The sequence below is a fragment of the Arthroderma uncinatum genome (genome assembly GCF_011692745.1).
Source record: "Arthroderma uncinatum strain CBS 119779 chromosome Unknown scaffold3, whole genome shotgun sequence".
NCBI lineage: Eukaryota > Fungi > Ascomycota > Eurotiomycetes > Onygenales > Arthrodermataceae > Arthroderma > Arthroderma uncinatum.
The window spans coordinates 2,640,020-2,661,854 of record NW_022983865.1 but is presented as its reverse complement, the minus strand read 5'-3'; the positions used below and the strand labels follow the sequence as shown (position 1 = coordinate 2,661,854).

The 21,835-nt window shown below is 50.9% G+C and overlaps 8 protein-coding genes across 8 annotated transcripts; 4 read left to right on the top strand and 4 right to left on the bottom strand.

Moving 5' to 3' along the window:
* Window positions 1–382: 382 nt before the first annotated feature.
* GIQ15_04557 (uncharacterized protein) lies at window positions 383–1,570 on the top strand (the record flags this gene model as incomplete). The annotated part of the gene is made up of 1 exon (XM_033551974.1): window positions 383–1,570. One exon carries the CDS (start codon window positions 383–385, stop codon window positions 1,568–1,570), a length of 1,188 nt encoding a protein of 395 aa, XP_033405704.1.
* A 1,832-nt stretch (window positions 1,571–3,402) lies between these two features.
* GIQ15_04556 (uncharacterized protein) lies at window positions 3,403–4,281 on the bottom strand (the record flags this gene model as incomplete). The annotated part of the gene is made up of 4 exons (XM_033551973.1): window positions 3,403–3,419; window positions 3,466–3,920; window positions 3,976–4,215; window positions 4,274–4,281. 4 exons carry the CDS (start codon window positions 4,279–4,281, stop codon window positions 3,403–3,405), a joined length of 720 nt encoding a protein of 239 aa, XP_033405703.1.
* Window positions 4,282–5,359: 1,078 nt separating this feature from the next.
* Window positions 5,360–6,862, bottom strand: GIQ15_04555 (uncharacterized protein; the record flags this gene model as incomplete). The annotated part of the gene is made up of 5 exons (XM_033551972.1): window positions 5,360–5,430; window positions 5,503–5,849; window positions 5,903–6,588; window positions 6,664–6,713; window positions 6,772–6,862. The coding sequence occupies 5 exons, from the start codon at window positions 6,860–6,862 to the stop codon at window positions 5,360–5,362; spliced, it is 1,245 nt and encodes a 414-aa protein (XP_033405702.1).
* A 306-nt stretch (window positions 6,863–7,168) lies between these two features.
* GIQ15_04554 (uncharacterized protein) lies at window positions 7,169–8,284 on the top strand (the record flags this gene model as incomplete). Its single annotated transcript, XM_033551971.1, has 1 exon — window positions 7,169–8,284. The coding sequence occupies one exon, from the start codon at window positions 7,169–7,171 to the stop codon at window positions 8,282–8,284; it is 1,116 nt and encodes a 371-aa protein (XP_033405701.1).
* Window positions 8,285–8,521: 237 nt separating this feature from the next.
* GIQ15_04553 (C2 domain-containing protein) lies at window positions 8,522–10,285 on the bottom strand (the record flags this gene model as incomplete). The annotated part of the gene is made up of 2 exons (XM_033551970.1): window positions 8,522–9,467; window positions 9,519–10,285. The coding sequence occupies 2 exons, from the start codon at window positions 10,283–10,285 to the stop codon at window positions 8,522–8,524; spliced, it is 1,713 nt and encodes a 570-aa protein (XP_033405700.1).
* A 1,047-nt stretch (window positions 10,286–11,332) lies between these two features.
* Window positions 11,333–14,492, bottom strand: GIQ15_04552 (DNA repair protein RAD16; the record flags this gene model as incomplete). The annotated part of the gene is made up of 9 exons (XM_033551969.1): window positions 11,333–11,564; window positions 11,621–12,373; window positions 12,427–12,556; window positions 12,609–12,655; window positions 12,713–13,067; window positions 13,114–13,222; window positions 13,274–13,603; window positions 13,659–14,425; window positions 14,471–14,492. The coding sequence occupies 9 exons, from the start codon at window positions 14,490–14,492 to the stop codon at window positions 11,333–11,335; spliced, it is 2,745 nt and encodes a 914-aa protein (XP_033405699.1).
* Window positions 14,493–14,543: 51 nt separating this feature from the next.
* On the top strand, window positions 14,544–16,874 carry GIQ15_04551 (DNA repair protein Rad7; the record flags this gene model as incomplete). The annotated part of the gene is made up of 7 exons (XM_033551968.1): window positions 14,544–14,546; window positions 14,729–14,778; window positions 14,863–14,892; window positions 14,945–14,972; window positions 15,025–15,591; window positions 15,643–15,808; window positions 15,859–16,874. The coding sequence occupies 7 exons, from the start codon at window positions 14,544–14,546 to the stop codon at window positions 16,872–16,874; spliced, it is 1,860 nt and encodes a 619-aa protein (XP_033405698.1).
* Window positions 16,875–18,166: 1,292 nt separating this feature from the next.
* On the top strand, window positions 18,167–21,335 carry GIQ15_04550 (uncharacterized protein; the record flags this gene model as incomplete). Its single annotated transcript, XM_033551967.1, has 2 exons — window positions 18,167–18,859; window positions 18,924–21,335. 2 exons carry the CDS (start codon window positions 18,167–18,169, stop codon window positions 21,333–21,335), a joined length of 3,105 nt encoding a protein of 1,034 aa, XP_033405697.1.
* Window positions 21,336–21,835: the final 500 nt, after the last annotated feature.

Here is a 21,835-nt window from a genome sequence, read left to right as displayed (position 1 = left end):
ATCAAACCGCCTTGAGGGACCGAGACAGCGGCCAAAAACATCTCTCGAGAACACAACAAACACCAGCAACCACCAGCATCTCCGGCGTCTCGTCCTTCGTTTCAGCGTGCTGCTCTCGCTCGGCCACAGTCGCCCGTTTAATCCCTCTTTCGCATGGCCTTCCCGTCGCTTCGTCGTTTCTAGCCCGCCCCTTAAAAGGTGTGTAAATAAACCCTTCGCCAGCACTTCATCAGAGCACTAAACAAGAGATACAGCCTCTGTTCACTCTTTTCGGGCTTCCTGCAACCTAAGTGCTCGCTGGGACCGCTATAAGACACTCGTTGATTTAATCTCGGCCCTGCTCTTGATTCTCCCGGTGCAACCATCCAGGTGACCGCCCACCATGAGGCTCTCAGGAGGCAGAGCCTCACGCCCGATACTCCTTCTATGCCTCGTCTTCATATGTCTTGCCCTCTTTGCAGGCCAGACGGTGGCACAAGATACCAAGAACCAGCCAAAGCCGACCCCAAATGACCCAAAAAATACACCCGCGCCGCCGCCGCCGCCGCCAGCAAAGACCGATGCCCCGAAGAATACACCCGCTCCAAACCCGGCTCCTGCACCAACAGAAGCCACGCCAAATAAGCCTGACAACACTGGCGATGCAACGAGTCCTAAACCAGCACCACCTGCTCCTACAGACGACAAGAAGCCCTCTGAGACCGTGAACCTACCCCCGCTCGGCACGACCACTGAGAATAAGGGATCGACATCGGCTTCATCTTCACCAACCAGTTCGATCTCTCTCCCCGACATGACCAACAATGGACCCTCGATTTCCTTGCCTTCGCTCACAGGAGTAGGCCAAATCCCTACGGCAATTATTCCCCCTAAGAAGGGAGCCCCGTACCTGCAACACTCCAATCTTCCAGAAGGCACTGTTTTTATCGGTGTAGGCGCCGGACTAGGAGCTATCTTTCTGGCGGTCTTCGCCTGGCGCGCCCTTGTCGCGTGGTCAATCAACCGCTCCGTCCGTCGCGCAGCCACCACCCCTCACCAATCAGATGCCGCGGCCACGGCTCTCCTCAATCCATCAAAACGCAAATCAAAGGCCTACCGTCAATCTGTAGGAGCCTCCATGTCTCTAGAGAAGCTCAACAGCGGCAATGCGGGCAACAATCGGCACTCTGCTCTCCCCCGCGCCAGCCAACCGCCAAATTCGAGCCTTTTCTTTTCTCCGACTGCAGGGGCAAGCAACATGCATGCAGCTGGGAACAGAGGCCCCGGCTACCTACCAGCAGGCTACTACGCTGCTAGTGGGGCATCTCCTGGAGCAGGCCCGGGCCTTCAGCACAGCACATCCTCAATCGGTCTATCGCCCCTTGGCCCACAGGCACAGGGGTATTCGCGAACGCGGTCAACGGGACCAACACCTCCAGACTCGCCAGCCCTATCTCCTACCGGACGTAGGTTCGAACAGGGACACCCGTCTACAAGTAGTTTGAACCTCACCTCCGCGCCACAGGGTCGCGCACCAAGCGCGTATCTGGAGGACCTATTCGAAAACCATCCTTCCGGGCCCCAGCGATAGCACTTGCTTATTTAACGTCTACCATTTCCTCGTCGTTCCCATCCAATATTCCGATTTACTCGCTCTATTTAGAACCTTACATCCTGTTGTTTGACTATCTTGGTGCTCCATATGTTCGGCCTCTATTTTCCCCTTTTATTTCTACCAATCTTATCTCATCTCGTGGGCCCGGTCGAGCTGAGCCATTTTGGACATTTAAATAGGCTTTGTAGGAGTTGATGGGCTTTTTCTTTTTGCTACGCTTTACGTTTCTTTGATTTAGTCCACTATTCCCCATCCCATCCATTCATGGCGTCGTCTAGGAAGCTGAAGGTTCGTTTTGTCTGTTTTTGTGTCTGTGTTTTTGATAGTTTCTCTATCTCTTACTATATCCCCATTACCATTCCTTACTTCAACCGCATGGTGCATGTTCGTTCCGAGAAAGGAGCCCTATGGCTTAATCCTTGCCGTGTCCCTTCCTAGCCAGATGCACCTTGAACCCCCAGTGATCTAATTGTACCAGCAACCACTCCAAAAGATGGGTATATATTTCGTTATCCTTCGTGTACAGTGCCTCGCTTTTTATGCTTTTGTCATTCCTTATATCACGGTTAGTGTGTGATTGCTTGTTTTCCGGCCTTTATATGCAACACAATATCCCTATCAATATGAATAAGAATAATATAAATAATACTTCATCCTCTACTCATTTAACTAGATTATATCCTAGTTATGGTACGGAGCTGGTTGTCGGCTAAACTATATTCCACCCTTGATATTGTTGGCAGCGGTTATAAGATAGTTAACTTCTGCGCTCACTCTCCCTCCCAAGAGCATTTACATCCTGATCAACTCCTCTGAGCCGCGTACCTTATCAAAACAGTTTGAGCTATGGGGCAAATCTTTTCCTCAAGAAACGATGACGTCGATGCTGTTGAACAGCCGCCAATCTCGCGCAGTATATGGCGCAGGGCTAACTATATACCTTGTGGAGTTAGCCGGAAGCCTGAGGACTGCGAAGACTGGTATACTGACTTCTTTGGCGAGGCGTTTGTTGCCCCCTATCAAGATGGAAAGTCCGTCGTTGTATTTTAGCCATTTAACCGGGAGGTAAGGGTTGATGATGTCGATCCGAAGGATGTTGTAGCGAATGCTACTACTATATATGAGCGTTTATTCCTTGAATATGGTGGACATCCACGGATAGTGAAGTAAGTTAGTTACTTGTGTTTCCTAAGCTCCTGCTCTCAGCAGTAAATACATGATATAATATTAATATCTCTATAGGTATCTTCATCGACTAGACTCCGGTGTTGGGTTTTGGCTCGAACGTCTTACCCCCGGACCCGTAGATAATATCAGGCTTCCACTTTTTTCGCTTCCTAATTTCAGCGCCTTCGGCTCAAAATAGGATCCTGTTAGCTCTATATTATCGATGGGCACTCCAGAGCCTCTCTGCTCTACAGTTTATGCATTCAAAATCTCTATATTATGCCTCTGTTTGCAACACATTTATTCGTAAGTTCTGGCTACCAGGGTCAACCGTTTCTAGAATGACCCATTCAATACTATATAAAACTCCACTTCTCCTATACGCCATTTCCAACTAAAGAGGTCTCCTCCAAAACAAAGGTATATCTTTATATCCTGCCTTATTTCTTACTCCGGACCTGACCAGTGCCTGTCCTCTTTATCCCAACCTAACTTTGGCCACCCCTTTGGAAGTGACGCGTATTTAGGGAGCGTATACTGGCCTTCACAATGATTCTCATCGCAGTTCAACTCGCATAGCTCGTACATTTTACAGTAACAAGCACCTGAATCTGGACAATGGACAGCCTCTTTACCAAATATTACTGTTGTATGTTAGCTATATTTTGTAGCTCATTGGTCTTAATTGCTCTGTGCAAACTTACTATGCCACGCATACTCCAACACCCGTCCACTGAGTCCATCTTCAAGATCAGTCTTTACCAGCCATTCGCGATAGTGAATATAGTCTGACTTGGGACGCTTCCTAATTGACTCTCGCCGTACTGCAAATTGGGAGCAACAGGCGACACCGACCGTCTCTGGGACAGCTTCGCCAGGAAATAATTCTTTGAAAGCTTTCTTATATACGCGCTTTGAGCTAAGGCCTTCACCAGGCACTGGTTCAGTTGCGTCGACAAGCGGTTTGATCGCTGCGGGACAGCCCAAGGCCCAATCGCAGCGAAGATTTGCATAGCCTTGCTCCTTAAGGTAGTCAAAGCGGAACCGTTGGAGGAGAGTCAGCGCGTCGTAATCAGGGTTGTCATTATGCCATTGAAATCGTTCGGCGTGATGGAAGAAGACGCTCCCAGGGAGGGAATCGTAACGATCAATTATATATCTAGAAGGCATAGTTAGAATGTCTGAAAAGATTTTGGGTGACCAAACTCGCTCACGTTAGGAATACCATGGCCTCTCTTCCCTTGTTCCGAGGAACGGTCAATTTGGCGCGGCGATCATCTACAACATATATGTTCTTCTTCCAATCCAAAAGGTAATCGTGAAGCCATGTGATGTTTTCGTGCTTCATGCTGGCTATGACCATTTCAACAGTGTCATCGCCATATTCGGCTGATCTGGTGTTAGGCAGATTAGGGGCGCCTGTGCCGTGAGCACCACCACTGTGGAAGCCGACGCTAGAATGAGAGAGCGGCAATTCGAACCTTGGGAGGAGTCGAGAAGTAGCCAAACTACCGTAGCATAGGTAGAGAGTGGTAGTTAACAGAAAGGCAGCCAGCAGGTGGATGCGCCGGTGAGCCCATCGTCTAGACATGACATTCAGTCATTAGAAAAGTTGATATAAAAGCAAATGCCAACGGAAGAACAAGGCGAACTGAGCATCAAGCACGAAGTACAGATGACTGAGGCCATTAGATCTATGCAATAATTTTATCTTGCTTTGCTAGCAAGACGAAATAATAGTAACATGACCGCCGGTGAGACATCCTCACCGGGAGGGGATCCCTCAGTGGCGCAGGCTGGGGGCAACCATGCATGATTGGAATACGACGGGGCCTAGTGAGATCCTATGTGGGCCATGGATCCGTCAAGGGCCACTGCGGGTTACATCAACTTCTGTTCAGTGTGATTTACCCCTCAAGCAGAGGCGTGAGACAGAAGTCCAGGAGATATTGGGATAATAAGGAACGAAAGATAGAGTCCGTGGAACCTCAAACGGGCCGCAAAAAGCTTCGTGTCACCGGCGGCTATTTATAGCTCGGCCGTTGCGCTTAAAACTTGAAGTAGATTGGCGCGCGGCAAAGTCTTAGTTTAGTAATAAAGAGTTCCTTGTTTGATACTATATTTAGGTAGGGATCTTGCGCCTGTACTTGCGCCTGAGGCCGGAGACATGCTCGGAGCCATGCGTTTGGGATCTGTGCCCTCGAGTTAATGGTTTGGCGTTATCGGATGTTTCACTGGAAAGACCAAGACCCTTCTCGTCCATCATATTCTGTGTCGTTGGAACCTGCACCGTTATATGTCAGCTAATCCGCTAACAGAGCCACTCGAGCACTGTTACCTTAACGCATATTACCTTTGTGAGTTATGGCATGAGCCGAATATATAATCAAGATACTAAAAAAAAAATCTATCATTTCCATTAACGGTCAACCTCCACGTAAGCATGTAGGCATAGCGTGGTCTGCTCGTTCAAGTATATATGCTCAGGTTAGATAAAAATGAGCTTAAATATGATAATACAGGTCCAAAGAATATTAAGGTGTAAAAAGGCAGAGATATCCAGCCGCTGGTATATGTACAGTGAAAAGACTGAGACGTTTAGTCCTCGTCTATTTTGGTGAATTCTCCAAGTAAAATGTCATCAGGGGCTGGGCCACGGGTGCTTCGAACTATACAATAGATTAGTAATGTCCATGAACTAATAGTGCGCAAGGAGGGGAATATAGAGATGAAGCACTCACCCCACTCGGTCTCTACTCTGAGGAAAATCCACAGCCACCGTCTGATGACCTCTAGAAACATGAGAACAAAGACACCGCTTTCCAGATCGTTGACCCAGTTCAGTCGTGTGGTAAGTCGGCTGAGCCAGGTAAAGCGGAGTATGAAGTCGATCACCATGGCAGAGTAGTAGATGCCGTTAGCATAGAAGAAGCGGTTTGTACGAAGGCCAAAGGGATGCGGGTTTGCATCGTTCAAGGTATGAGCTGGTCGGAATTTGTTGACGATATCAGAGAAGAGCGAAAGGTCCCAATCCTTATCAATGTCCCAGTAGAAACTATAGGAGGAATTGATGGCGGCAGATACTATCCTGTATGTACGTTAGCAACGGGAAGCGATATACCTTAAAGAACGCGGCCATACCATAATTTATGTAATGTCTCCACACTCATGCCTACAACGGTTGGATCATAATTTCGTTGTAACATGGTCAAGGCAATAACAGGAAACGCGGTGGCATACTTTGCCGCGTTAGCCAGATGCTGGCCACCCCATCCATCCACATGGCGATTCCCACGTCTATATACCCGGTAAAACTCAATGAGACACTGTCTTAGTCGAATAATGCTTGGCACACATATGAGCAGTGGGACGGCGATGTGGCCGCCACACGCTCTATCGGGAATGCTGGTACTCGATACATCGCGTGAGAAGAACATGCACGAGCTCACGAAAAGGTCTCCAAGCACTTTTGAATAACTGGTAAGCACATCAGCGAGGATGATATCGCCAAACTTGCCATCCTGGGCTTCTGCGAGTCCGCCTAGGATGATGCGTTTGAGGGTGGTTAAAAATCGGTGTCTGCCGCCGCGGGAGAGACGGTGAAGCGGTAGAGCAAGTAGTACGACGAAGAGGAATAGATATGATTGTGGGAGAGCCTCCCAAGCCACGACGCGGGCAGGATCACCGTATGTGATGAACCAGAAGGCAAGGAGGGAGATGGCGAGCGGGATGGACAGGAGGGTCGCGAGATGGTATGTGGATTTGTGAACGGAGACAGAGCCGGCGGTATTAGGTCGAGAGGGATATCGGATTAATGCTGGGACATCCTAGGGAGGATTAGAGCTGGTTCGATGAATTTTATAGATGACGTCGTCAGGTCTTGAGATAATTTTGACACGTACGATTTTTAGGGTAGTGAGATAGTGGACGTTTAATCCCCATCCCCAGACACCTAGATAATGTTAGATACATATATCTCTTTACAGTTCTTCCGCAACGATGAAACTCACCAGCAACTAGTATAACAGCAACGCGGTAAGGGAGAGGCAAGACAAGACTGAACCCGTCCAGCTTAGGGGGCTCGAGAGTGCCGGCCTCCATATTCCATCGAAACCGCAGCTAGACAGATAAACCAAAACGAGATAAAACAAGACAAAAACAAGAAACGAGAAGTAAACCGGCGAGTCGTCCCTTGTTGTTCTTTTCGTCGGCTTCAACTTTTTGAGCTTCAACTTTCTCCTGAGCCGCAAGATAAAAATAACAAGTCACGTGAATAGTCTTATCGGGCCGAGGTCCAGCAAAGGTCGAAATATAACAAACTACGACAGACGACACCAGGACGACAACAAAGACGACAAAGACGACGATAGAAGAGACAGACAGGTTTATACAGCTTAGACACAGATCATGGCGTCTGACGGCCTCTTCGATACGTCGATGGCGGACGCTGAGCTTGCCAAAACCAAGCCATCCTACTTCTTCCCCTGGGCCACTTCCCCAGATATCATCCGCGCCCATGAGAAGGACAGCTACATCACCAGCACGCTCTCAGCACAGGCTCAATCGATCATCCGCACCCTCCGCGGTGCTCGATATGCGCATACTCACAGCGACGCAATCAAACAAGCCACAGAGGTGCTATATCTATCTCTCACCACGCTCATCGGCAACCGGACTCTCGGCGAGGAGTACTGCGATGTCGTGCAGCTAGAGGATGACACGCTACAGCTTCCGGCCATCGGTCGACGAGCAGGATACATTGTTAGCTCGATACTGGTTCCGTCGATATTACAAAGGCTACTTCCGGCTCTACGGCGGAAGCTTCGGGCGAAGTTGGAGCGAAGCATTGCTAGGAAACAAGCACAGCAAGCACGGCTTAACGCAGGCTCGAAAAACGGACATATGCAAGAGGGAGGTTTCTCGTTGCGGTTTCAAAGCTATATACTCGAACATCTTAATTCGCTTACTTCGCTTTCTCCCATATTTGCAGTCAACCTTGCGGCGTTTTACTTTTCGGGGGCATATTATCATATTTCGAAACGGTTGTGGGGACTACGATATGTCTTTACGAAGCGGATTGGTGATAGCGAGGAGAGGATAGGGTATGAAGTGCTTGGAGTGCTGCTTGTTCTGCAGATAGTTGTGCAGGCTGTCGTGCATGCAAAGGAGCTGATCGAGTCGACGCAAGAGGAGGTCGGGAGGGGCTCAACGCAACCGTCCAACGAGGCAGCGAAGGGGGCATTTAAAAGTATCAGTATGCCAGATACTATGCCGCTGCTAGGACCGGAGGAAGCACGATACGATATGTCCACTGAAAAGGACGCGCTGGCTCTGTCGTGGATACCTGCTGGTCCACAGCGCAAGTGCACCCTGTGTCTTGAACCTTTTAAAGACCCCAGCGTCTCGACGTGTGGCCATGTTTTCTGCTGGACGTGCATACGGGACTGGGTGCAGGAGAAACCGGAATGCCCTCTGTGCAGACAGGAGGCTCTTGCGTCGAAGATACTGCCGCTCAGGGGGTGATCTGTAGCTGCTCAGTATATACTCGTCGTCGAATTGTACATTTAATATACCCTAATAGTTTATAAAGAGAGGTGTTTGTGATTAATTATGTATACTGTTTAGTTCATTATCTCATAACAACGTGATACATCCTGAATTCCCGAAATGAATCCAGCTTCCTTGGGGGTATATCCCGAAGCCGAAGTCCGAAAATCAACCGGCCACTTTCAAAGGTGCACATTCATCATCAGTGACAGCCTAGGTATGTGCAGTTGCCGGTCTCCCACCAGTTCCACCAGCCTGTCCGCTAACAGTCTCATAATCCGACTCCAACCACCGCTTATACCTCCCCTTGGGATTCCGCAGTCCACCCATAAGTTTCTTCCCCTTGTTCTTCGAGTTTGATGCTTTCCCACCACTCCCCATCCCTGCTTCTCGCTCATTGAGCTCATCTTCATCCGAGCTAGAAAGAGACGAGAGCGAAAGTGAGGATGTGCTCTTCTGCAAATACATCATCCTGTGACCAGACTGGCTCTTCATCTCGCGCTGTTTGTCCTTGAGCTTGGCCATGCGCGTTGCATCACGCTGGGAGTCGAGGGTTGATATCTTGAGGCCAGGAAGGTTCTGGACAAGGAATTCCTGTAGCAAGGGAAGGAGTTTGCCGTTGGGTCGGTAGGTGCCGCTGTCATTGTCAATGATGAGTTCATAATCAGATGGTTCGGTGGGTGGTTGGGTATCGGAGTCTTCTGTGCCTTCGGCACTATCATGCTGGAACGAGGACTCGTGGTAGGAGGAGATCTGGCGGACAAAGAATTCGCCAGAGTAGGCGATGTATATGGACACATCGCTGTGCATGGTATGTTTGCTGAGCAGGTCGACTCCGAATTCCTTGCCTGTCTCCGTGAAGCGCCATTGGCCGTCTAGAGTGATGACGTAGGTGAAGATACGGCCGCCTTGTCCGTACTGGACGAACTCGAGGAAGCGTTTGGTCATGCCAATGGATGGTTCGCGGAAGACACCGTATACCGTGTTGTGGTCATACGTGTAGATACGTTCATGCTGATGATGGAGAGCATGGTTGAGTAGACGTCCTCGCAAGCTCTTCGCAGTGAACATGCCAGCCACAAAGGGACGGAACTCGACATATCGATGATACAACGGCGTGGGAACAGGGCCCGAGAGTTGTATCTGGATCGCCTGGAAGCTACTTGTATGTTAGTGTCGATGTTCTAGAGATATGTTCAGGGACACCTACTTGTATCGTTCAATTGGTGCCTTGCCATCCTTGCCCTTGATCTTCTCCTTGGTGCCTGCCAACCTGCCGATCAGCGGGGAGAAATGCTTGGTCCAATAGTTTGGCCCGATGGTATACATATGAGCGCCCTCATTGCCTGGTGTTCTTCCCAAACACTCAACGCTTACAAACAGCAACCCTTCGTTATCGACATTCTTAGAAAACGTAGAGGCGATAGTTCTGAGAAAGTATGCGCGGTGACTACCCATGCGCTTCTTGATCTTGAACCCCTGCTCCTTGATCCCCGGCCACGACTCTGTAATGTCCTTCACGTCGACATACGCGCTTCCCAGCCGGTCATCGCTATCAGCAATGTCCTCGTCGTAGATTCGGCATTTCAGCTGGAACCCAGACGCCGGCACGTTAGCGACGACCCACTCGCAGTTCCATTGCGGGTGGATATCGCGTTTGATCGTCGGCGTGCGAAAGGTCATCATGGGATCCTGCTTGGGATGGCGACTGGGCAGGTCGACCTCGAGGATGGCTTTCAGGTACGGGTCGGAAGACATCGTGCTGAGATCCCCCAGGGGCAGGTTCTCGGCGCGGTGGAAGATGAACTTGAGCGTCCATCCTGGCGGCGCAGCGGGTAAGGGAGTGATATCATATCCTCCCGCCGGCCCCTGGTGACTGGGTGAGGGAAGATGGGACTCTGAGGCCCGTCTCTCGCGAGTATGTCCGTTGGTGTCTGTCTGCGGCCTGCCAGTGCCAGTATCCGCGTTGGAGCCCATCCTTGAGCAGCGACGAGGTCCGAGTAAACGAGCGCTTGAGCCTGCGTCCACAAATGACGGTTCAAGAAGCGATATCAATTGCTATAGCAAGCGAGGACGAGAAGCGAGAAATAGGGGCTGTTCGAGAAAAGAGGGGAATATATAGCCCTTATTCTTTCGCAGCCAACGGCCAAGGTCGCTCGGAGTCGAAGCATCAGCCCCAAATGCTTGTAGCAGCCTGCGCCAGTAAGAATTCACAGTACAAGAGGCGCAGTGGAGTCTGGCTGTTATTCCCTAGTTGGCACTAGCCACATCATCGCATCATCAGCGTCGTAGTGCGTCTGGAGTTGCGTCGTAGGGCTGGCATGGTCAAATATAATGCTCAAGGGGTTGGAGTTTCACCCCTGACCCTGGTTATTCAGCTCCGGCACATTATGCTGGCAGCCAGCAGACCCCGATAGTGCTACCATATACGAGGGGATATGTGTCGGTATGGAGTAGAGCAGATATCTGGTCCGCTTTAAATTTTCGCTGTAAGTTAGGACAACCAGGCTCAGGCAAAGGTAAGATCCACATACAACGAGTGTCCGACCTGAGCCTATCTAGGTGCGACTTTGATAGAAGGGATAGAAGAGTCAGACATTTAGAAGTAGTTGATGATGGTCAGCCTCCTGAATCAAGGATGCTTGCGTAGCTTAGGAGGCTTGGTGGTGTTGAGATTATTGTTGGTAGGAACAAGTCCTAAATGCTCACAAGTACAACAATTAGTAAAGAGAACCAACAGATAGTACGTAACTAATAACTACATCACTGTCATATGAAGTCTCAATCTGGTACAGTCCAAGTTATATATAAGGAACATAACCTTGTTCCTGGATTCTGTGCGAGTAAGCTTCCAAGTCTATCCACGGCCACAGAAACCATGATCAATCATCAAAGGTGCCATCAAAATCGTCAGAATTAAACTAACTAAACCGAAACGAACATTTGGAGGTACATCTTCAAAATGGGAGAAAGAAAGAAAAGAAAAAATGGACGCTAGGTAAAAGTAAAAAGGGTATATCCCATCTAATTCCCACGGAACAAAAACTGCATATCTTCCGGCGTCAGCTTCTCCAACGCTTCGCTTTGATCTTTGTTAATAGTCCCGTTAATCATGTTCGCTTTTTTCTCCTGAAGTAACACCATTCGCGATTCGACCGAGTCCTCGATGCAGAGTCGAGTAATCACACATGGTCGCCGTTGGCCAATTCGATGGCATCGATCTGCGGACTGCCATTCTGCTGCTGGATTCCACCATCTGCATGAACGTTAGAAGATAGGACGTAGAAAGTGACAGGAAAGAAATAAACTTACGGATCAACGATAAACACCCTCGATGCCTCTGTGAGGTTGAGAGCGACACCACCGGCCTTGAGAGAGACGAGGAAAACCTCAGTGTCTACATTGGTCATGAAGTAATCGATTGACCTCTGTCGTTGGACGGGCGTCATGCTGCCGTCTAGCATGACGGTGCTGATACCTGCTCTATGCAGCCTCCACTCCACCAGCTGCAACATGGAAGTAAACTGCGAGAAGACGATGGATTTATTTGTTCTCTTCTTGCTTCGGAGTTTGTATAGATCGTATACCAGCATTTCGATCTTAGTCGACGAGGTCCAGTTCTCCATCTTGATACGGTTGATGATCGAGTTCTTCTTCACCCCGCTCTCATCCTGCTCGATATCAGGTTGTTCAAAGTCGATGGATAAAGGCAGGTGACAGCGTGGACAGTCTGGTTCAGACCCGTATTGAATCGAGGCCATGTATTCCTTTGCGCACTGACGGCAGAATTCATGACGACATCGGGACCGAATGGCTTCTTCGGCTGGTTCATCGCAGATACAGCAGACTAGGATGTTTTGGCCGCCTTCGGAGTGTTTCTTTAAGATGAGATCGGGGTGATTGGCGACTTGTCGCATTTGCATGATGAGACCGAAGATGTTGGCGTAGTTGTTTAGCATGACACCGCGGCTGACGTATCGGTCGAACTGGCGGGAGGTGTTTGTCATGATGCTAGATGAGAAGTCTCGTTCGATTTCTCCGAAGAATTCACGGTGGATTTCAATGCTGCGGCAGTTAGTATGACGGTATAAGTTGTTGGCGTGGCGATGAAAACATACCGTTTTGGCGGAAGCTCCATGGAAGACGTATGGTCCTTTTTCACTCTTCGTAGCATGATCCTATCGGTGAGAAGACGTAACTTGGCCAATGCCTCTCTCCGTTTTGACGGATCGCGTCTTCCTTCCGTGACTATTCCTAACTGTCAGCTTGGTTATAGCATATTAAAGCATATAAAACTTACTCGGGTTGAGGATCTCCTGGTTAAACACCGATACATGATTAAATCCACTAATAGGCGCGTGTCAGCACTAACTCAATGACAGAGCACAAGTATAAGGGCCATACCTATGTTTACAGAGCGTGCACTTCTTCTGCGCATCCTGACTCCAATGGAGAGCCTCGCATTTACACGTTTTGCAAAAGTAGCATGCAAACGGCTCTACCTCCAGGAACCGCAGGAGAGAGAAGAACTCGCCGATTCGGTTCTGCACAGGTGTTCCAGATAGACACCATTTGTACTTTGATTTCAGAGCGAAGCAGGCTCTTGCTACGCTAGTAGTGCGTTGTTTGATATTATGTGCTTCGTCGAGTATCAGTCTGTGAAATTTTATCGAGTGAAGCATGCTGGTTCCCTTGACGAGCCCGCCATCTCGTTTCCAGCCTTTGACTTCTTTGCGGTGCATGGATTCTAGGCCGGAATCTATGGAGGTTAGATGTGTACGTGATGAAGGGAGTGGGTGACGTACATGAAACCATAATGACATCGTAGGACTTTAACTCCTTGATCGTGATATTCTTGACCTTTGAGTTGGCAGCATGATAGACAAACACTTTCAGCTTGCCGTCCGTATAAGACTAGATGTACCGTTAGCTTGATCTCATATCCCCGGGAGGTCCAAAACATACTTCAATCTCCGACTGCCACTGCATCAGGGCTACGGGAGGCACAACGACCAACGAAGGTAGTCCAACCGGGTAGTCCGACATTAGCAAAGAAACAGCCTGGATGGTCTTCCCCATGCCCATCTCATCACCAAGCAAACCGCCTTTCCACTCTGATTCTTCTTGTGCTCGCATCCAGCTGAGGCCTGCAAGCTGAAAAGGCTTCAGCTTTCGATTTATATCTGCCGGCTGTGCAGCAGGAGCTGGTGCAAGAATAGGGGTAGCCTCGAGCTTCTCCCACATGTCGACGATACCCGGGTGCTGAGTCTCAAGTTTCTTGCGTTCTCGCTGAGCCTGTAGATTTAACGTTAGATGCTGATACGTATCACGGGAATAAGTAGGAGCTTACCCTTGTCATTTGTGGTCCTCCTGTTCGTCGCCGCTGTACCATAGAACGCGTAGGAGGGGGATTGCGAAAACGTATCAAAGGATCCGTCTCACTCCCCGAATCGGTTAAATCGGAGTCTGACGTATCTAACAAACTGGACATGTCTGACATGTCTGACCAGTCCGGCATAGACGGCATGCATGACTGGTACGATAGGCCGGAGTCTGAATCTGAGTCTGAACCTGAGTCTGATTCTGAGTCTGTATCTGTGTCCGTGTCTGGTATCACTCTCGACTTGCTTGGACGGCCACTGTTCATCTTCTGCTTCTTGATACTAGGTGCAGCATTGTATTCTTCCTCCTGCAACGCCGCAGCCAGCTTGGCATCATCAATTGTCTCTGGCTGACTCTTTCTGGGGTTCGTGGTGGCCGGAGCCGCTCTCTTCCTGCCATTAAGGCCAAGGGAGCTATTTCTCAGCTCCAGGGCCCGTGCTGCAGCATTTACTCGGCCAGAACGACGAGTACTCGAGGCCGACTCATTGTTGGGGGTTACATTGGCCGTCGTTGCCGGAGTGCTGTAGGCGTTGGTCGAGTCCCCTGCAGTGCTCTCGCCGGCCCGTGACGACGAGGACGACGCTGAGCGATACTTGGACGTATCCTTCACTGGAACAGAGACCATGACTGCCGTCTCGACCTTCCGCGAGGTGTCTGTCCTCTCGTGGCCTGCCTGGGAAGATGCCATGCGAGAGCTGCGTCGAGTTGCAGCCTGCCTGAGAGGCATCGCTTTGCCTGATAAAACTTAGCACAGCCAACCACAGGACGTGGAGTACCTACTTTTGCCATCTCCCCTAACCATGGTTCCTTTAGTGTCCGCAGTAACTGAGTGAAGACTTTTCCAGTACTCCGAATGGTACTTTTATATCAGTGTTCTCTCTGTCCTGTCCTGTCCTGTCTGTCTGCCTGTCCTGGCTATCCTCGTATCTTATCAAAAGCGTGCCTGAAACAACGCGTCGCAACGGAAAACGCGGCACGTGATCACGTGAGACAGAAAAACCACTTTAAGCCCCCTTGAAAGCTGCAGATATCACACAGGACGAGCATACGGCAGTGAAGTTGGACGTTTACGAGGTGATAGGACGGCTGTTCTGATAGATACAATGTGAGTGACACCGGTTGTGGCTAGAGTTGAACATACGTGGGGTCTGTTGATGCTGACTGCTGCCTAGGGCGAATCCTCGACGAGGGATCCAAGGGCCGTAAGTGAATATATAAAAAGATGATGACAGACACGAACTGACCATGGGACAGCCACTCTGCCCTGACCGACTTCCTTGCTGTACGTCGTCTACGGTTCATGTATATACGTCCATTCACTAACATTTGAATAGTCGCATAACATCTCTGCAGCTGATATCCGACAGAGCTATAACCAGCGACTGACCGCGGCCCAGCAACAGAACGAAGCTGAGCAGCGTCAATTGGAGAGACAGCTACAAACCCGCTTACGGAATCTATCAGAAGAAGATGAAGCGTTGGAAGAATCAGAGGTAGAAGAAGAGATACAGCAAGCGAATGCTAGAAAACGTAAACGCTCCACAGCGGCAGCAACGGCCAAAGCGAAAGCCAAGGCCAAAGCAAAGGCGAAACAGCAGGGAAGGGATGTCTCTGATGAAGACTACGATGATGCGTTATATCAAGCTAAACTGCCCGTTCCTGGACAACTGTCGAACTGCGAGCTATGTGATAAGCGGTTCACGGTGACGGCATATAGCAAAACAGGGCCTGATGGTGGTCTACTGTGCACGCCGTGCGGTAAGCAGATGACGGCGGACGAGAAGAAGGCAAAACCGAAGCCAAAGAAGGCCGCAAGAGGGGCGAAGAGGCAGAATTATAGTAACCTGCTAGATGGTATTGCGCAGCGCGGGGCCTTTAGTTTAATGGAGATGTGCATCAAGGTGAGTCCGCCCGGTGTGAACTGGAAATACCATGGCTAACGAGATGTATAGCAAGTGGCGAACAATATCAATGATGTAGAAGGGTTTGGAGATTTGCCAGGAGAGCTACTACATAGACTCAGTCAGATCCTATGCAAGAGACGAGTTCTCACGCCGCGCACTCTAGAACTGTTTCTACGCAGTGATATCAACACCATTGACATATACGATGCTGCCAGTACGTTGTACCTACCACCTACCATATATACTTGCTGCTAACAGAGATAGAACTCGAGGAGGAAGACTTCAAAAAGGTGTTTGCGTTGATGCCGTTTTTGGAAAAGGCCAACTTCCGCTGTGCCGGACAGCTCAAGGACTCTGTACTGGAATACGTCATGAGCCGGGAGAGCCGCCTCAAACATCTAACGCTCGACTCGAGTAATCTGGTATCAGAGGAGTGTTGGCGTCGGTTCTTCACGACTTGCGGCTCACAGCTAGAGACCATCAAGCTATCAAACCTAGACTGCGCGTTGAACGACGAGACGGTAGGCGTGATAGCCAGCCACTGTCCGAATCTGCGTCGCCTGAAACTCACCGACTGCTGGAAATTAACCTACGGCTGCCTCGAGTCGATTGCTAAGATGGAGAAGCTGGAACATCTCTCTCTCGACATGCGCCATTACGACAGCAGTTCTACCATGGACGATGACCTCGAGTCCATCAACTCTCTACTCAAAGCACGATGCAGCAACCTACGCACCCTATCGCTCGAACACTTCAAGCCGCTTGACGGGTCAAGTCTCGCCATCCTTCACGACCAGGCCAGACAGCTGAGTAAACTCCGCATCTCCCATAACGAGAACTGCACCGACGAGTCCTTTGCCAACCTATTCGTCAACTGGGCCAACCCCCCCGTCTCAACGGTCGACCTCTCGAGCATCCGCCATCTGGAACCCATGTTCCCTGACGGCGAGGAGGATTCACCTACCGGCCTAGCCTCTGGCGGCTTCACAGCGCTGATGGCGCACTCTGGCTGCAAGATGCAGAAGCTGAACATCTCTTCGTGTCGCCATGTCAGCTACGATGCGTTCGGGGAGGTGTTTGGGGACGGACAGAGGTATGAGTATCTAAAGGAGCTGGATGTCTCGTTCCACACGCGGGTGGACGACTATCTGATGGGATGCCTGTTCCGGGCATGTCCGGCGCTGAGCAAGGTGATTGCGTTTGCGTGCTTCAATGTGGTGGACGTGAAGCCGCCGGCCAACGTTGCCCTGATCGGAGGACTGAATGCTCATACCATGTAGTTATCATCCATGTAGTACTTCATACAAAGAATATAGTCATCATCAGAATAAGCCTCCTCGATCCACGGTAGGCGTAACTAGGCTCGGGAAGTTTCCACCATCTCTTCACATCGATGCCTCATCCCTTCATCGATGTCTTCACGTCGATGCCTCATGCCTCTGCCTTGGATAGCCTAACTGGAGACACGTAGCGTGAGATGGTATATCAGCCTAGATATAGCGACAGCACGTCGACAACGCCAGCAGGCTGCCCCGTCGCACAAGCCAGCCAAAGCTACTGGACTACTGGGCATGGCGTCTCGAAGTTGAAGTTGGATCGCCGGCGATCGTGGTTCTTCAATGCCATTGTCTGGGAAAAAGCAATATACCAGGCCAGCTCGATAGTTACGTAGATGGAGACGATGGCGACGAGCAGGGAGCAGACTGCGTGCTTCTGCGCAGGCAGAGGAGAGACGTATTGATGACAGTAGCATTGACAGGAAACAGTGATAGTCCCCCAGCGTGATATCAGCGGCGGTTACGGTGACAGTGACAGCATCTTGATGAAACTGTTGCTGCGCTCGAGTTGAGATCCGCTCGCCACCACCAAAACCGAACATCAACATCGACATCGCGACTCCTGACTTCTCTCTCTTTTCCTCTTCTCTTCATCTCTTCTTCTCGTCTTTTCTGTCGTGTTATCTGCTGTTCTGTTGTGCTGTATATATACGGAGCCACGGCGACTCGTCCCCTGGCCCTGGTCCTGGCCCCTGGTTCTTCATCTTCAGAACTTCTTCCTCGACGTCGCTTCTTCCTTCACCAGCACCATCTGCATCTTTGTCTTGTCTGCGTCTTCTTATTCTTAATCATTGTTATTCCTGTCGTTATTATCTCTGCTTCTTGTCTGTTTGTCTTTTTCGCTTCTCACTTAGCACTCATGCCTGCTGAGACATTCTAATCAGGTTGGTCTCCCTCCTCCCTCCCTCTTGGTCTCTCCCTCTCCCTCATCTTGGTCTCTCCCTCTCCCTCATCTTGGTCTATCTCAGTCTGCTGTTTATTGTCATCTTATTATCCTGTTACTGCTCTACACTGTCTACTCTTTGTCTGGCGGTGGTGGCTCAGCTGCAGGTGCTGCAGGACATGTCTCAGATACACATAGAGACCAGCTCGGCAGGACAGACGGCTTGTTGTCAGTGAATTGACCGTTGCTAACTCTTCATAGACCTCTCCTCTCTTCTCTCTCATCTTGCACCTAGCATACTCTCTTTCACCTGACATACTCGCTCCGGCCGGAATAATCACAGTCCAACTCCATGCCTATCAAGATCCCCGGCTTCGGCCGCCGCAAGTCCTCTGGCAACACATTGGACGAGACGACCGCTCCCACTCCCGCCGCCGAGCCCTCGTTTCGCGTCTTCGAGCGGCCGTCACATCGCGCAAGCCATTCGTTCGACTCGGTCACGGCTCTCAAGCAGTCCGCGGCGCGGCCACGGGCGTCAGAGGACCCGGATCCAGACAACATCTTCGCCGGAATCGAGAAACCTGCTCCGGCTACGACTACAAACACAGCTTCCCACATCAATGGGAGAAACGGCAAGCTGAACGGCTCGAATGGGAGCTCGAGCAAGCCATACGATAATTCAAGCGCCTCCTCGGCCAGATACAGCTCCTCGTCGACATTGCCGTCTTCTACGGACCACTCACCCCACGATGGCATACCGGTGCCCCCCATCCCGGAGAGCCCGTTCGCCTTCTCCATTCGCGCTTCCGGACGCACATTCTCGTTTGGCTCCAAGGCCTCCAAGACGTCGATACCGAGAAAGTCGGAAAGCACTAATAGAGAGCGGGCCATGACAAACAGTACCACCAGCACCGCCACGCCTCCAAAGCTGATGGAGACTGATCTGAACCTCGAGGGTGCCGGTGAGATGGGAAACATCTTTGAAGGCGTTGGAGTGGATAAACGACGTAGCAGGGTCTTGGATAACATCACTAACCTGCCACAGGTAAGAGGGCCCTTCTCTCCCGGCTGCTATTGAATATACTCAAAGATACTAATCGAGTGTATAGCCCGGCCGACCTGCTCCCAGTGTCCCCGCCAAAGACAAACGAGTGTCTCCGTCTCCTCTCTCTCCACTCTCTTCGAATCACAGCCAGACTTCTCGCGACAGTCTGATTGCGGCTGACGACTACACCCTCTCTCAACAACTAGCCAGCCAATTACGGGACGTCGAGCTATCCGAGCCCAGCCCCAAGCCTAGAGCAGCCTACATGCCCAACTCGCGCTCCACGCCCAACATCTACTCCTCGGAGAGAGAGAGGAACACGATGAGCCCGCCGCTTCGTGATCCGGAGGTTTCCTCCCTGTTCTCCAGTGACAAGGACTTCACCCACGTTCCACGTCACCATCATCACTCTCCGCTCCGCCAAAACCACGATAGCAACGGAATGGCCGCCAACGCTTCCCTGGCCTCCCGATACGAAGCCTCGCTCGCTGCGGCCAAGCCGGTAAACAAAGTAATGACACCTGCACAGTTCGAAAGGTACCAACAGCAACAGGCTCAGCGAGCCCCTAGTGAACATAGTTCCGACGAGGAGGACGAGGTGGACAGCGAAGATGATGAGGATGAGGCTGAGAAGAGGAAGCAGGCTGCGGCGCAGAGGAAGAAGCAGGAAGCTCATTTGTCGGTTTACAGACAGCAGATGATGAAAATTACGGGTGAACAGAAGAAGAGCAACATCAACGACGCTGCCGGTAGCTCGGAGTCAATTACCCATCTTACCACCAACCAGAATCGCAGATCCGTCCTGGATCCCATGGAAACAACCACCACCACGGCATCGACGTCTCCGGGCTTGTCCCCGGGCCTGTTTCCAGGAGCTGGTCCCGCGAAATCTACTCCCTCCGACGGCGACGATGATGACGATGTACCACTCGGCATCCTCGCAGCCCATGGCTTCCCACACCGCAATCGTCCACCTTCCCACCTGGCCTTGTCACGCTCAAACCCCAACCTGAACGCCGCATACCAGGCTGGCCCAGCCTCCATCGCTGGGACGCCGGACGGAGCGCCATCCGGCTCAACTAAGCGAAGCACCCTCCCCGTCTTCGCCCGCAACTTGCCCAAGGACCCATACTTTGGCGCCAGCCTCGTTAACCCTTCACACCGCGAATCATTAGCTCTCGGTGGCGGTGCTCCGGGTGTAAACCTAAACACTGTAAACTTGGGACCACCGGGTCTTCCACCGGGCGGCTTGGTGGGTGTCATTGCATCTGAAGAACGGGCGCGCGCAATGCGTCGTGGTAGCCCCAATGCTCAGGGTGTGTACGATATGGGCATGCCACAGATGCACAACACCAACTTCCTCACTCCGCAGCCACAGATGCAGATGGGCGGGTTATTGGGACAGCTTCAGCAACAGCAGCAGGCTCAGGCTGCTCAGGGAGGTCTGCCGAATGGTATGCATGCAAACGGCTTGATTGGACAAGCTGGAACTGTGAACCCGCATCATCACCATCATCCGTTCCCTCAGGCCGGTAGCGTTGGATCTCCAGCCGACCAAACGCAGATGCAAGTCTCGCAGCAAATGACACAGATGATGCAGGTGCAGATGCAATGGATGCAGCAAATGATGCAAATGCAGGGCACGCAAGCACCAGGCCAACAGCAACAGATGCCTCCATTCCCAGGCCAAATGCCCGGTCAGATGCCAATGCAAATACCAGCTGCCAACCCGAACGCCAGCACATCGTCCCTACTGCAGCCGCCAAACCCCAACCAACGACCATTCTCGATGGTTTCCAACCCATCTCACTATCGCGGACCACCGCAGGTCGATCATCGAACATTAAGCATGCTCGATCCATCTACATCTGGCGGTTCATGGGCTCCAGGACAGATGCCGGGAAACCGCGCATCATTCCTAATGACTCCAGATATGGGCGGTCCGTCTCTAGGTATGGGATTGGGTATGGGAGGAACAGGCTACGCACCATCCGTTGCACCATCGGAACGCAGCAACATAGGCGCCGCATCTAGATACCGTCCGGTTTCAACAATCGCACAACAATCCAACTCCAACGCTGGGGCTAATCGCTCATCCACATTCACCACCTCCACACTACGACCATGGACAGAAGAACGACCACCCCCCATCGGTCTCTCAGCCGCGAACAAATCAAACACAAATCTCAGCACAATCACGCCCTCGACGTCAGAAACAACCCCCACAATTCGTCCTGTCAGTTCAATGTTCCGTCGTCTGTCCCCCTTGCTAGGAGGAAATAGTAGTCGGGCCTCTGTTGCCGGCCTACCAACCCCCGCAGCTGGTGCAGGCGACGAGGACGAAGATGACGAAAAGGCATGGGCAGAGATGATGAAGAATCGCGAAAAGAAGAAGACCGGCTGGAAGTTCCGACGTGGTGGTGGGGATGATCATGCGGGGACTTTGGGCGACTATGTTCACCCTACGGCCATATAACCAATCAATGACTTCCAATCTTGGCCTTTTTTTCAGCGGCTTGCCTACCAACCTAACGGACGATGGCAAGATATGAGATGCGATGAGATGCGATGAGATGATGAGGTGAAGCGTAATTGGGGAAGGTGATATTTCGAGTACGTTACTTGCTTGGAAACACATAAAAAATCCCGTTCATGTATTTCAGTTGATGCTTTTGTTCTTCTTTTCCACCCCATTTTCACCCTTTTATACCGCGTTTAATCATCCCCTTTGCTTACCTGACTTGTCTTACTCTGCTTTGCTTCTTTCTCGGCGTTGCATTTTTATACTATATCATATTTACTCACCTACCCCTTTAATCGCACACTACGGGCCCCTCAAAACGAACCAGAACCAGAACCATCACACACAAATGTACGGATACTAGCTTTAATCTTTAACTCGAATTTTTTCGACCTTGTTTCCTCCTTTCAGATACTTTCTTGTTTGCTTGTGCTTTTCTTTCTGGCGTTATTATT